This window comes from Mirounga leonina, unplaced genomic scaffold, assembly GCF_011800145.1.
Source record: "Mirounga leonina isolate KUSES-001 unplaced genomic scaffold, KU_Mleo_1.0 Mir_119, whole genome shotgun sequence".
In the NCBI taxonomy this organism is placed as follows: Eukaryota; Metazoa; Chordata; class Mammalia; order Carnivora; family Phocidae; genus Mirounga; species Mirounga leonina.
The window spans coordinates 47,992-63,100 of NW_023270282.1; the positions used below are offsets into that span (position 1 = coordinate 47,992).

A 15,109-nucleotide genomic window follows, 5' to 3' on the forward strand; every position below is an offset into this window, starting at 1 on the left:
GCACATTAGAGTGAGGCAGATTTGAGTTCAGACTCTCACTTCTCCAACCTATTAGTTCTTTGACCCGGGCTGGCACTAACCCTCTCCACACCTCAGCTACCTCCTATGTAAAATGATGAGCATCATAGACTGTTGTGAGGGTTGACTGGAAGAACCACATTAAAGCACTCAGTCCGATCACTGTTGCTGAAGATGCTGGGGAAGGGCTGGCTTCCATCCTCACCTCAGGTGACAAGCTTCTTCCCACAGAGTCAGGTCCTCCCAGGTGCAGGGCTAAAACTGGGCTCCATGCTTCCTTCCTATCAGAGAAACTTCTGGCCCTCACCAGTCCCAAACATATCTTCCCCACTATGCAGGAAACACCCTAAGCTGCCCTAATTTGACCTCAATGTCCTCAGGGCGGGAGTTAAAGTAAAATGAAGAATTTGGCATCCAGATGTGAATTAGTCAAGGCTCCCTATCTTGGGGTGTCCAACCTTCCCAGCTTATTGCAGACTGAAAGCTTCCCCAGGACATGAACTCAGTGTTAACACCAGAAAGAGGGGGAAACAGGACCAGCGGATCACCTTACTAACACTCACCTACCTCAGGCAGGGCTCAGAACGAACCCTGGACAGATGAGGAGAGGTCCACCTTCTAGGCCCCGGCATACCAGGCAACTATGTGAGCTTGGATCTTGAGTTTCCCCAGGGAGTTGGGAGGGTGGAACCATGTGATCTCTAACATTACTATGCTCCTGACCGAGTGGTCTGTGCCCATCTCAGCAGAAGCCCACACGAACCTTCTCTTATTGGCACCCCCACGCACCTCCAGGGAAACAGTGTGAGAGCACCCTTGGGCACCTTGGATGTGCTCCCTTTCTGAGCTGGGGATGCTGCAGTCCTGACTTGCCAAACAGCTTCGGAAGGAACACGATCCTCGAGTGCTGACAGTGTCAGCCAGGTTCTGCCCAGCCTGCTGTTGACCTCCAAGGACGGCCCCAGAGACAGCTTCGGAGACCACCCAGAGGAAACACTGCCACTTCTCTGAAATTGCCCCACTCTGGCCTGCAAGAGTCACTGCTTATTTGTTGTGTTGCCTTTTTTTATTCTGTTCCTCTGCTTGAAAAGTGGACTTCCTCTCAAAGCCAAGGAAAGGCTTGCGGTCCCTTACCAACAAACTTCTGACTGCATATAGACCAAGACCTTAAGTCCCATCTGTGATGTGTTCTGCTTTTTATCAGTTTAGACTTCGTAGCGTTAGGCTGTAATGCTAGGCTGGTAAGACTTGCTAGTAGTCATCCAAGGTGAAGGGCCTCTGGGATGACAATAAAACTCTGGGGAGGGGGGGAGTGTCATTTACAATTTGCCTGTTTCCCTTCTCTCTTGCTTGATTTTTTTAATATGATTTGGACTTTTGAGTTCCCTGTGTGGTTAAATCTGGCCACCAAATAGAAACCATAAACCAAAAAGGTCATATTGAAATTTATAAATTAGGGTCATAGTGCCACTCGGTGTATCTATTTCCTTTCTCTCCTTCCTTCCCTCCCTTGGTCTCTCCTTCCTGTCTTTCAGTGTGCCATCTGTCCTTGTCATCTATCTGCCTGTCTATCATATATTTTATCTATGTATCCACCTATCTATCCATCTATCGATCCTTATGGAATATCTGACCCCCCACGAGAATGTCAGCCCATGGTGGTAGGGAGCTTGGGGACTCCCCAGTGCCTCATGCAGTATTTGGCTCCTCAGTAAATGCATGTGAGTGAATTCTGCTTGACAGTGCCTGGGGGATTGCCCATGGTCTTCATGCAAATGCAGAGCGGTTCATATCACTTCTCCAAAGAATGCCTTTTTTAGATGCTGGCCTCGGTTTCACTGCAGGACTGAAATGGAAGCCAGTCTGGCCCAGTCAGGGCAGTGACTTAGGGACCAAGCTGCCCTTCCAGCCTCCACTACCTCCCCAGTCTGAGCAGATACTGAGGGCAAAGTTGGTGTTCACAGAGTCTGCCTTCAATCTTCGAACTCTAATGAGTTAACTAACATGAAAGGTTATAAACTGTGCTTTCTTATTTATCTTTGGGCCCATTTTCCAATATTGATATTAATAAAGATGGGTAAAAAAATATTTTTAAGCAAAAGACTGATGAAACAAAGGTAAACAATGTGCTAAATATTCAAGACTGTTTTGACTGCATTCCATCTGCAGGGAGAGCCAGAGACTTCCATGCCCTCTGACCTGCCTACACTGGACTTGCCTACATTGGACTTGCCTACAATGCTTCCTCATCTCTGCTGATAATCTGACATTAGGGAGAAAGGGAGACAACAGAAGACATGAGTGATACAATATGCACACTCTGGCTTCAATGTCTTTACTCTGTACAGATTCAAAACCAGTAATAAATGAGAAAAAATACTTTATTTCTTTAATACAGAATACATCATATTGCACTCTAGTTGCAGGTAGTGTGTAGAAAAAACTCTGTTTACAAAACCACCATAACAGTTGCCTGGGCCTGATGTTTTATGGCATCACCAACCGTAACCATGGCACTGAACTTTGAACCGACTGAGAAGGGCAATGTTTAATAAAGCCTTCTTTTTATTTCAGTGTCACTGACCAGCGTCAGGACCAGTGACCAGTCCTCATTTTGAAATGAGGAAACTTTACAGTAACATAAATACCTCTCAGTCAGAGGCACTGTTAATCTGTACCCATATATTAGTGAAATAGATACTGTCAAGCTATTTTTCTTGCTTTATCAATAATTATTTCTTTTCATTGTATTTAATCATATTATTTTACATGCTATTCTTTCACGAACACATGAAACTATTTCATAGCCGTAACTATTGCTATCCTTGTGAAAAATAATTACAAGCTTTTGTTTTCAGACTGAGCTGCAAAGTTTGATTTTCTCAAAGTCATTCAGCAAATTGGGGTAATTCAGGATGAAGAAGGGACTTCTCACCTCCACCCATACTCTTGGAACCTGACTCTGAGGCACGAATCTCAATGGAAGAGAGGGAGTATCCCTGGATCTTGTTGGAGCCCAGGGAAACGCTGTTCCTCTTCTTCACGCCCATCTCTGGGATCTGCTTCTGAATTCACTCCAGCTGAATTCTTCCCTGTACCTCCACTGAAGCACAGATGCTTCTGGAAGATCTTGGTGTTTTTGAATACAACCAGCTTGTTTCTATTTTTTTTATCTATTATATGCATTATGAGTCTGCACCATTATGATCTAAGGTAAATAGGATCAAGGTTCATCCTATTCTGACAGTAGAAAGGCACAAAACAGTTTTACCTAAAGCACTGACATGTACACTTAATGGAACACCTCTAAATAAGGGAACTGGGTATATGTCAAAAGCCTGTAAAATGAATTTTTAAACTAACTGCAATCCATTGAACAGTAAAATAGCAGCATTTTGAGAGGAACAATTGGGGGAAAATTCTTAAAGCATGGACTCTGTTGTCTTGAAATAGAGTCTACGATGAGAAAGGTGCATTCTTGGGCAACAGAGGCTCCAAAAACGCATATATGTGGGATTATCTGAAAACAATCACCATGGTACCGAGCACTTTATAGAGTAGTGAGTACTACGTTTACCGTCAGAAGTGGGATATCCAAGGAAACAACGTACACAAAAACATAACCTAGGAGAAAATGATTTAAAACCGTACTGATAAAAACTAAAACCGGATCATGTTAAGGAAAACTATCTGAAGACCAATAACTGTAAAAATAAATATTAAGGTGCTCAAAGACCTACTCTCACAGTAAAAGTTACATAATAGAACACAATATTAAACAAGTACATGAACATATCAAAATGGATTGGTTTATAAAATGTTCTACCATTGAGAAATCCATTGTTCTCCCCTCCATACTCTTCTCCATAATAATTTTGTTCCTGAGGAGATGTATTTTGTTAAAACACAATAAGCTTTGAAAGAGTCAACTGGGTTACATATTTTCTTTGGGTTGTCATCATTGATATAAAATTTCTCTCCAAAGGCTCTAAATCTGAAATCTGTGCAGTCTGGGTGTCAGGATTGGGTGAGGGTCACAGTAACTGCCTACCGACAGCATTCTGATCCTGGAGTTGGTCAGCTGCCCAGAGGCTGACCCTCTTCTCAAACACATCCTTTGCAGAAAAGGATGAGCTGGTGCCAAATCTGGGATGACTGCATGATCCATGGAGGTGGCAATTAGACAAATGGGCAGGGTGTGTTCTGTGGAACCTGGGCCTCTCCTCTGCTTTGGGCAGTTGGGAACCAGAGCCTTGTGGAGGCGTGCTCTACAGGGTGCAAAGGAGGCAGGCTGCCATGGTTGTGAGGGAAGGGAGCTCCTGAGTCTCCTGCCAGCTCCCGAAAAAAGGCATTTTTAGCGGTATCAACTCTAACTTCTCTTTTAATGGCACGTCCACACGTCTGCAACCCAATGAGAGTGGCATTACTAAAATAACTTTAAAAGTACTTTCTGCAGTTTAAGTGGCAGTGATGCTCAGACATGGAGGTGTCCGTGTGAGCATGTGAGTGTATGTTTACTCTTTGTTAGCCACACTGTTAAAGTAGAATACACCTTCTCATGATTACAGAACTTTGATTTAATTGGTGCCAAACAGTCCAGATTGATTGAAAGCAGTAAATCCTATGGCATTCATGCTTGGCTTTCATACTCTTTGCCTTTCTTTTTTCTTTTTTTAAAATCAATTTAGATATCATTAAAATGCATCATGGTACCTCTTTGCCACCAAGCCAGTCAAACAGATACCCCTGAAAATATTTTCATGCAGCTGTCGCCTCCTCTGCTGCCTTCTGGAAGCAAGGATAGAGGCACCTCAAGCAAGAAAATATCTCCCAGAGCTTCAGCTGTGTCTTAACAGCTACAACCCAGCTAATTTCCAAGTTCCATATTCCCCTTTCTCCATAGCATTTCAAACCTTCTGAATTATGTACGCTTCTTCAATAGAGTGCTTTATTCCTGGGAAAACAGCAAACATGTGGTCACCTGGGTGCATTGGACAAATCCTGTGGCACTGAGGATGGCCCTGGGGTCCCCAATCATCCAGGACATACTTCAAGGAGCCCCCACAGTCTGGAAGCCTTGCTTCCTGAGGAGTAAGGAAAAATCAGTGAATCAACACCAGTCAGTCTAGGCAACAGTTGTAAAGCCAAACACTATACTACGAAGCCTGGTCCTCACAGTCTTTGGTTTTGTGATATTTTCTGCATTTGAAATTTTGAAAAGAAGTTGGTAGCCTTAGCAAAGACAGCTATCATCTGGCTTCTGTGGCAGAACAAATATGTATCTCCCTGAGGCCTTTTTCTGGATTTTTAAATTTCTGTTTGCCTCCAATTACTCATGGGACAGTAAGAAAATTTCTTTTTAATGTTGGTAAGGCCAGTGCTAACTATCACAGTTGGACAACAAAGTGAAAACAAGGCAGGCGGTCCAAATAAATATGTGAAGGCAAATGGATTCCACCCTTTTCACACATAAATCTCTCAGAAAGCCCCAGGGGCTGGCCTGAAGACAGAGAAGAGTGGCCTTCTAGCTACTCCAGCCACTTGTTCACCTAAAATCCACTCTCAGATGGTGACTGGAGAACTTCTCAGCTAGTCAAAAACAAAAGGAGCAGAAAGGCAGGAGCATCCCAGTTTGTCCGATCCCCCTATGGCATCTTTGATGAGACACAGTTCTATCCCACCAGCTTACAGGGGACTTCTACAGGTGCTCCGTGTTGTATCTAAGAGAAATGTGAGAATATCTGAGCTTTTTGCCTTGAAATTGAACAACATTCATCCCTAATTAGCCCAAAGAACAAGTTACCATTCTTTCACAACAACACTAACGTCAGTAACTTCTATATTTTATGGGAAAGACACAAAACCAGAGAGACCTAAATCTGGGCAGCCCTGCTGTTGTAAAGAACCAAAGGACAGAAGGTGACTAGCACCAGCAGATGAAGAACAGTGTTCACGAATCACACACTGAGACACAGAATGCCACAGTCACCCATGCAGAACTACTGCTCACGGATCCCCAGTGGGATTGCATACAGATTCTATAAGCTAGTCTCCAGCTCTGATAGTCTCAATTTTGAAAAGCAAGCATTTTTACTTTACATGAGTTTGAACTTCTTATTTAATTTTGGATGGGATATTTTTATTTTAATGTATTTCTATTTACCAAAGGAACAAAGGCCTCTATATAAAATACATTCGTTTTCCTTCCCACTTAGAAAGCACACCTTTGTTCATCTCTGATTTTCTGAATTTTTCATGAAATCCTAAAATGATTCCATATGGATTCTGACACAAATATCATGATAAACTAAAGAAAAACTACTAGCTTGAATTCTTGTTTCCACAGCCTCCAGAAGTTATGAAATTAGTCTCAGACAAGTAAGCCTGTGAGGACAGGTCAGCTGCCTTTCTGTTCAAGCTGCTAGATGACCCTCGACAAGGGAGGTAGTGGCCGCCATGCTCTGTGCTTTGGGTCCTGCCTCTCTCTGCTGGCTCTTCCTCTGAAGAGACCACCATCTGGATGTGCTGAGTTGAGGTCCTGTGGTCATGCACAGACTTTGCATAGTCCCATTAAGCTGGACAAAGCCCAGGGGAACTCACTTCTTCCATGACCACATAAGCAGCCAGCCTTTGGGTCTCCTGCAATGAATTTCAAAGAATGGGAACTATGGTTTTGGGGAGCAAATTTGTGAGGCCAATCTTTACAGTGCTGGTGAATGGCAACACACAGAACCGCAGGCATACTCTTGGGTCACATCCATCTCCCTTCTCTGAGCAAAAACATAACAGCTCAGAAGGCAGATGACATTATCTTCCACTGGAACCAGCAGGAATAAGGGAGAGGGAAAACCTCTGCTCTCCTGCATAGATTCACGCTGGCAGTTTCTTAAACCTTCTGTCACTTTCCTCTTGCCTCAACTACTTTTCTTGGCCATAAAAGTGAATGTTCTCACAAGCTAACCCAACTTCTTCCATTTTTCATAGGCTCAAACCTAAAAGGGGCTTCAGAAGGTTACTTCCTAGCAGGAATCTTAAATTCTCTTGCAGGTCACTGCTTTGACATTGGAGCCTGGAGATGAGGGTGCATCTGGGTCTGGAGGGGTCAGAGGGGAGAGTGTGGATTTGTATGCTGTCAGGTTTTATTTTATTTTGTTTGCGCATCATCTTGTTACCTCAGCACTATTTATATCAACAATTCTACCTACCCTTTGTGCACAAAATACAGCACAAAGTTGGCAACCTGAGGGAACTTATTTTTAAGTTTACTTTTTACATACTCCAATAGATAATGGTTTCCTATTTTCCTTTTCTAGGTTCCAATCATAAAACACAGATATACAGATTAACTATACAGAATCAAAAAGAATAGAGGTTGGAAACGATCTGCCTATCTGCCTTCATTTTATGGACAATGGGAGGCTAAGGTGGAGGAGTGATTACCAACGGAAGACACCTCCCAGTCCCCCCACTTTAGTGCTCTACTAGACCATGTCCCTCTGGAACCATGCCAGTCCCCACAACTTTCCTCCTTGACACCAAGGCAGTCCTGATGGCTTGGGAGGAATGTATTCACCTCAGTTTCAAAAGACACTTTGTGAAAAGTACAAGCTAATGTGTTGTTATTTTTATTTTAAATGCTGACTATTTAATTCTAAGGCTGGCGAAAAATACAATAATATTCAATAAATTATATGGGAAAACTTAAGTCATGATTCTTCTGAATCCAATTTATTTCTCCTTGTTAATTTTTAAGTCTATGCTTAGGCCATGGCTACTCAAGGAAGTTAGGCCTTTGTTCAGTCCTCAAACAGGTGAGCTGTGTACAATCACATCTTGTAGCAGCCTCCCCACCACTCTGAAGATTGATACTGTGTCTCCGATTGGTTTATATCAAGGGCAGACAAAAATACTTCCATCTCATGAATTTTGTTTTAATCTATAGCAAGTTGTCATTGAAGGGTAAGAGAAAAAATAATGGTGCAATGTTTAAATTCTTGGTTCCTAAGGAGAACCCCAAAAAGGTACCTTCTCTTCTCCCTTCACTACCCCCAAAATGCCCTCACCACATGTTCTTGGAAGGAAGAGTAGAGGTCACTAAGGATAAACATTCCTTAGTTCCTCAGTGAAAAAGAACTTGAGATCAATCCTGTGCTACCGGTGTCCAAGGGGAAGAAATTTATCTCCTGTGTGATCATAGGAGGTAAATAAACTATAGAATCACAGCCATGCAGAGTTCTAAAACACCAGTTATAACTGAGCCCAGGCCCAGTTCAACAAACTGATGCTCCTTCTTGTGAACTAAGACTCTCCTCAGAAAGCTCTCCAGACAACTCAAACAAAATTTAGCCACGTGGAGACCTGTGCAGCTATATGAATGCCAAACTGTAAAGAAGTTCTCCCTCTCCGCCAGGCTTGCTGAAGGCCTCCAGGAATGAGCTCAGAGCCTTTCGTTCTGCTGGAGAGGGGTTGGCAGTCCCACTCTAGGGTTACAGGTGGACCAGTGAGCTCTGATCCAACCTCAGGATGCCCACAGGTCAATTCACACAGACCCTAGAGCTCTCAGGCTATTTTCAACGAAGGAAATAATAGCAGGGCTGCAAACTTATCTCTGACGGAGCATTTTCTAACTCCGACTTCCCTTCTTATCGGAATTACATTTCCAGGCAGTTAGAAGCAAAACACTCAAAAGAAAGGGTGCTGGTCCTGCAGGGGACCTGGATTGGCGGCCCTTCTGCTCTCTTAGCAGTGGTCCTTGGACGCATGAGCCTCTGTGTCTTAACATGTAGGGTCCCTTGGACTGGATCCATCCAACCCGGCCACACCCACCAAGCCCTCACAGACACGCACGCACAAAGACACCCCTCCCGGGCTTTCCGGATGCACACCTAGGGTCCAAGTCTCCCCAGAGCGCGAGCGGTCACGCCGGGCCCTGCAGCCCCTGGCCGGTCTTCTCCTTGGCTTTCTTACAGGTGTACAGCCACTTGATGATGCGGGCGTTCCTCTCGATGACCGAGGTGGTGCTGGGCACCTGCTCGGTCAGTTCTTCCTCCTGCAGTCCCTCTTCGCCGCCGCTGTGCCGGGAGAAGCCGCTGTCAGAGGTGGCGACGCTCACGCTGCGGACCTTGAGTGTGACGCGGTCCGACCCCGCGGAGAAATTCTCCCTCCCGAGATCTTCCACCACCTCAGGCTCCAGGCCGCAGAACTGGAAGAAGGTGTCACATTCGGCCAAGGACGCTGAGTAGCGGGAGCTGAGGTCTGACTGCGATCGCTGCAGCCCCCCGCGCCTCGTCCCTCGCAGCTCCGGGACCCGGGACGCAGCCGGGACTCTGGTGGGCGTCCCACAGGGCGCTGCGCGCGCTGGGGGCGCGGGAACGCCGGGGGCCGCGGGGGCCGCAGTAGGGCCGGGCTCGGTCAAGACCGCCTCCTCGCGCCTGGCCCTGACCTCCTCTCCCACCCGGGACGTGTCCGGGGGCGCCGGCGTCCTGTCCTTGCCCGGCCCCTGGAAGAGCTTCTTCACCAGGCCCCCCCTGGAGCTGTCGGCGCCCTGTCCTCGGACGAAGTCGCACTTCTGCCGGTAGATGACCAGGGAGTCGGGTCTCAGCGGCTTCCGAGCGATGGCCCTGCGCGCCACGGCACCGGGGACGCGAGCCGGAGGCCGAGGGTCGCCCGCGGTCCCTTCGCTCACCCCGGGGCTGCTGCCCTCGGGAGCCGGGCCCGGGCCGGCTCCCGGCGGGCCCCGCACGTACTTGGCGCGGTCGGCCGCCAGCCTCTCCACCGCGCTCCTGCGTGCGGGCACCACCGCGTCCCGGACCCTGGGCGCCTCGGGGTGCCGGGTCAGCAGTCGCTCGTTGGCGGGCGCGTCCGGGGCCGGCAGGGCACGCATCCTCGGCGCTCGGCTGGTGCTCGGCGCCCCGTGGAAACGCGCTCCGCCCGCGCTTCCTGTGCGTCTCGGGCCAATTCCGAAGTCCGCGCCGGGTGCGGAATGGCGCCCAGGCGCCAGCCGGCCCAGGTCCAGAGTCTGGCAGGCCCGAGTCTGCACCTATCGGCCCCCGGCCCCCGCGCCCCCGCCCCGCTCCCCTCCCTCCCGGCGCAGCTCCGGGCTCAGGAGCGCCCCTCGCCGGGCTCCACCCTCACCTTCCGCCGGGCCCGCCTCTCACCTCGCGCGGCGTAGCCACACCAGGTTCCGCCCCCAGCACCTCGCGGCTGCGCAGCCGGTCGCCCCGAGCCGCGCGGGCGGACTGCGGCCGGGGGCTGCGCGACCAGGCAGGGCTGCCCCGCGCGGGAAGGGCCAGGCGGTCCCCCGGGGCGGAGGAGCCCGGAACAGCTGAGCTCGTTCAGCCCGGCATCGGCCGCCTCCTCCGCTCCGACGGCTGCCTGGGGCCACCGCCGACGCTGGCACTTCCGGACTGGGGGAGGGCAGGGTGAGCCGGCTGGCAGTCCCCACGCCCGAGCCGGTGTCCTGCGTCCTTTGCATTTTTAAAGTGACCTCTGCGTGTTTCGAAACTTTCGACTTTCCTTAATTTTCTGAGGTTTACTCCTGAGCACGTACGCTTACCAGAAAGGAAACGGATGTAAAAGGAAAGAGGACTCATTGCACCACAGGGCTAGGCTATGTGTCAGGTAAAAAGAATCTGGGAACTCAGCAGAGACCTGGACTGAGTTCAGACACGGTCACTGGCCAGCCATGGGTCAGACCAGGCCACCAGGTGCGGAGCCTCATGGCAAGAACAGGCTGGCGGTAGAGGTGAGGCTCGAGGGAGTTGGGAAAAAACGACTAAAATCCCAGAATGACTGCTGTTCTTCCTGTAACCGAGGCGATGGGGAACCGTTCACCAGGGCAGTGGATCAGCTTAGGAATGCTAAAAGTCTAAGAGAAAATATTTCCAAAATTCCATTTTTTCCAAAAGTTGCACAAAGGACAAGGTATTTGCTGGAGGAGTGAAAGGTCCATTTTATCTCTTATGTTAAAGCCAACTCCAAGATACACTGACCTTTCAAAGTTGTGGTTGAGTGCAACACAGCAGCCTGTGGATGGCGGACAGGAGGGTTCTCAAGGTCTGGGCGGATTTTGTCTCGCCTCTTGAGTGCCAGTGGACACCAAAAGGGGCTGGTTGTGCGTCAGCAGTTGCAGCCCCGGCTGACCGCCATCGCCTGATGATCAGAGAACTGCAGCTCGGTTGGCCAGTGGGTCTTTAGACCTTCAGTTCCTGTGAGGCTAAATCCCATAGTCAGGAATAGAAGCCCAACAAGAAACCAGGTCTCCTGAGAGCCAGACCACCCAGATAGTATCCTGGGAAAGTGTTATAGTCACGGGAAAAGAAGACTATGATCCATTAGGTAAGGGGGTGGGGGTGGGGGGAAGCATAGAGTAAGAGTGGGGTTTAGAGAGGGCAGAATGCTGGGTTGGGCACATTGTTTCCCACAGCTGATGGGAGCCCAAAGTCTAGCCTTTTTTTCCCCTCAGGCAGCATGGTCTCTTCTTGTCAGAGGGGGGGAAAATATATATATATATATATGTTAAATTGCTTGGTCCAAAGTGGCTACCTTATTTAATTTGTACTTCTTCCTGTGCAATTACAGCAGTTCTGAGAGAACTCCTAAGCATGGGGCCCCTGGGATGTGTCTGAGCCCGGGTGCCTTATTTATTCACTGAGTCCTTTTGGACACATAACAAACGTTTCAGGATCTTTATTTTGTCATTTGTAAAATTCTCACTTTTATAGCTTAGAACATTCATTGCTTGATATTGAGCACTAAATAAATGTTAATCTGAACAACCCAGACTTAGGTTTCAGCTCTGTTTCCTCTTAAGGCTATAAGGCTGGACCCCTCAGTGCCTCTGGTTGCTCATCTATAAATCAGAGCTCATAATATCCACTTTGCTAAGGTTTTTGCTAAGTTAATGAGATTATGTACATAAAGGGCTTAGGACTACTTCTGGCACAGAGCAAATTGTCACTAAATGTTAAATTTATTATTTTGCTGATGATGGTTATAAATTAGTTGCTTATCAAATTTTAAATACAGTTAGTAAATTTATGTGTGAGTACTGAACATATTAAGAATAAAAGTAGGGCGCCTGGGTGGCTCAGATGGTTAAGCGTCTGCCTTTGGCTCAGGTCATGATCCCGGAGTCCTGGGATCGAGTCCCGCATCGGGCTCCCTGCTCTGCGGGAAGTCTGCTTCTCCCTCTGCCTCTCTCTCTCTCTCTCATGAATAAGTAAATAAAATCTTTAAAAAAAAAAAAAGAATAAAAGTAAAACTATAAATGAAGTTGTATTTAAAACATTGCTGCTGGACAAAACTATATATCCATAATTTTCTACCCATTTGACATAATTTACTGGAAAAATGGAATAGTAAGATAATTACAAGAAAATTGCCTAAGTGTTTTTTTTTCTAATAAAGATTTTATTTATTTATTTGACAGCGAGACATAGTGAGAGCAGGAACACAAGTAGGGGGAGTGGGAGAGGGAGTAGCAGGCTTCCTGCTGAGCAGGGAGCCCGATGTAAGGCTCGATCCCAGGACCCTGGGATCATGACCTAAGCCGAAGGCAGACACTTAACGACTGAGCCACCCAGGCACCCCTAAGTAAAGTGTTCTTGTTGCTCAATTTGTAGCTTAAACTTTGACCTAATTTCCTTCCTGGTATCACCTCAAAAGACTTGGTCAGAGCGGGAGAAAGTGGTTATGGATCCAGTGATCCACAAACTCTATTTCTAAGAATTTATCGCAAGGAACCAAGAAGAGATGTGTGCACAGTATTAGGACTTTCATTGCAGACAAATAGTTGAAGTCAACCTACATTCAACAACAGGAGGAAGGGCTGGGTGATGTGTGATACTCCATGGGATAGTATTATCCAACGATTTACCATCATACTTCTACACAGTGTCTTATGGAGTAAGAAATTATCATAATATATGTGAATTTTTAAAATTATTACAAATATAGTAGCAGTCTGGATAAATTTCTAGAAACACAAAACCTCCCAAGACTACATCATGAAGAAATGGAAAATCTGAATACACCTATAACTAGTAAGGAGATTGAATCAATAATCAAATTTCTCCCAAAAAAGAAAAGCCCTGGGCCTGATGATTTCACTGATCAAACATTTAAAGAACTAATACCAATCCTTCTTAGCTTTTCCCCAAAAATCAAAGAGGAGGGAACACTCCCTAACTCACTTTATAAGGCCTGCATTATCCTGATACCAAAGCCAGACAAAGACACTGCAAGAAAACTACAGATCAATGCCCTGTGAACATCAATGCAAAAATCCTCAACAAAATTCTAGTGAACAGAATTCAGTAGCATATTGAAAATAACTGTATACACCATAACCAAATGGAATTTATTCTTGGAATGCAAGGATGGTTTACCATACGAAATTTGATCAAAATAATGTTCCACATCCACAGAATGAAGGAAAAAAAAACACATGATCATCTCAATTGATGCAGAAAAAAGCATTTGACAAAACAATACACTTTCATGATAAAAACACTCAACAAACTAGGAATAGAAGGAAACTATTTCAACATAATAAAAGCCATTTGTGAAAAACCCACAGTGAATATTATATTTAATGATGAAAGACTAAATTTTTTTTTCTCTAAGATCAGGAACAAGGCAGGGATGCTTGCTTTTACTACTTCTATTCAACATAGTACTGGAAGTTCTACCAGAGCAGTTAGGCAAGAAAAAGACAAAATCATCCAAACTGGAAAAGATGAAGTAAAATTTTCTCTGTGTACAGATGATATGATCTTATACATAGAAAACCCTAAATATGGTGTGCACATACACACACACATACTGTTAGAATGAAAAATTAAATTCAGCAAAGTATCAAGATACAAAGCCAATATAGAAAAATCAATTTCAGGGGCACCTGGGTGGCTCAGTCATTAAGCATCTGCCTTCGGCTCAGGTCATGATCCCAGGGTCCTGGGATCGAGCCCTGCATCAGGCTCCCTGCTCCGTGGGAAGCCTGCTTCTCCCTCTCCCACTCTCCCTGCTTGTGTTCCCTCCCTCGCTGTGTCTCTCTCTGTGTCTCTCTCTGTCAAATAAATAAATAAAATCTTTAAAAAAAAAAGGAAAAATCAATTTCATCTTTATACACTAACAAACAATCTGAGAAGAAAATTAAAAAAACAATTATATTTATAATAGCATCAAAAAAGCAAAATACTTAGGAAATAACTTAAACAAGGAAGTTAAAGACTTGTATGATGAAAACCACAGTTCTGAAAGAAATTTTTAAAAGATGTAAATAAATGGAAAAAAATGCCATGTTTATGGATTAGAAAACTTAATCTTATTAAAATGTCAATACTACCCAAAGAAATCTACAGATTGTTTAATCCCTATCAAAGTCCCAATAACATTTTTGCAGAAATAGGGAAAAACCAACCCCAAAATTCACATGGAATCTCAAGGGACCTCAAATAGTCCAAACAATCTTGATAAAGAATAATAAAACTGAAGGACTCACCTCCCTGATTTCAAAACTTAATACAAGGCTACAGTAATCAAAAGAGTGTGGTATTGCCATAAAAACCATGGAATCAAATAGCCTAGAAATAAGCCCTGATATATATGATCAAATGATTTTCAACAAGGGTGCCAAGACAATTCAATGGAGGAAAGTACAGGCTTTTCAGTGAATGGTGCTGGAAAATGGTATCCACATGCAGAAGAGTGTAGCTGAACTCTTACCTAACTTCACATACAAAATTTAACTCAAAATGGAGAACCTACATGTAAGAATCAAGAACCTACATGTAAGACCTAAAACAATAAAACTCTTAAAACAGAAGACAAAATCCTCATGATACTAGATTTAGCAATGATTTCTTGTATGTGACACCAAAGGCCCAGGCAACAAAAGGAAAAGAGACAAGTGGTACTTCATGAAAATCAAAACGTTCTGTGCATCAGAGGCACCATCCTTAGAGTACAACAGCAACCCACAGAATGACAGGAAATGCTTGCCAACCATGTATCTGATGAGGGAGTAAATCCAGAATTACAGAGAAATCCTACAACTCAAGAACACAAAACCAAAATAAAACAACAACAA

The 15,109-nt window shown here is 45.5% G+C and overlaps 1 protein-coding gene across 1 annotated transcript; it reads right to left on the reverse strand.

The window, feature by feature from the left end:
• Nucleotides 1–3,896: 3,896 nt before the first annotated feature.
• On the reverse strand, nt 3,897–9,979 carry LOC118007371 (protein FAM110C-like). The gene is made up of 2 exons (XM_035000425.1): nt 8,904–9,979; nt 3,897–5,102 (listed from the first exon to the last, which is right to left on the reverse strand). Exon 1 carries the CDS (start codon nt 9,899–9,901, stop codon nt 8,936–8,938), a length of 966 nt encoding a protein of 321 aa, XP_034856316.1. The 5' UTR covers nt 9,902–9,979; the 3' UTR covers nt 3,897–5,102; nt 8,904–8,935.
• Between the last annotated feature and the right edge of the window lie 5,130 nt (nt 9,980–15,109).

Coding starts and splice junctions, on each gene's coding strand:
- LOC118007371 (XM_035000425.1), bottom strand. CDS start 9,901: ATGCGTGCCCTGCCGGCCCCGGACGCGCCCGCCAACGAGCGACTGCTG.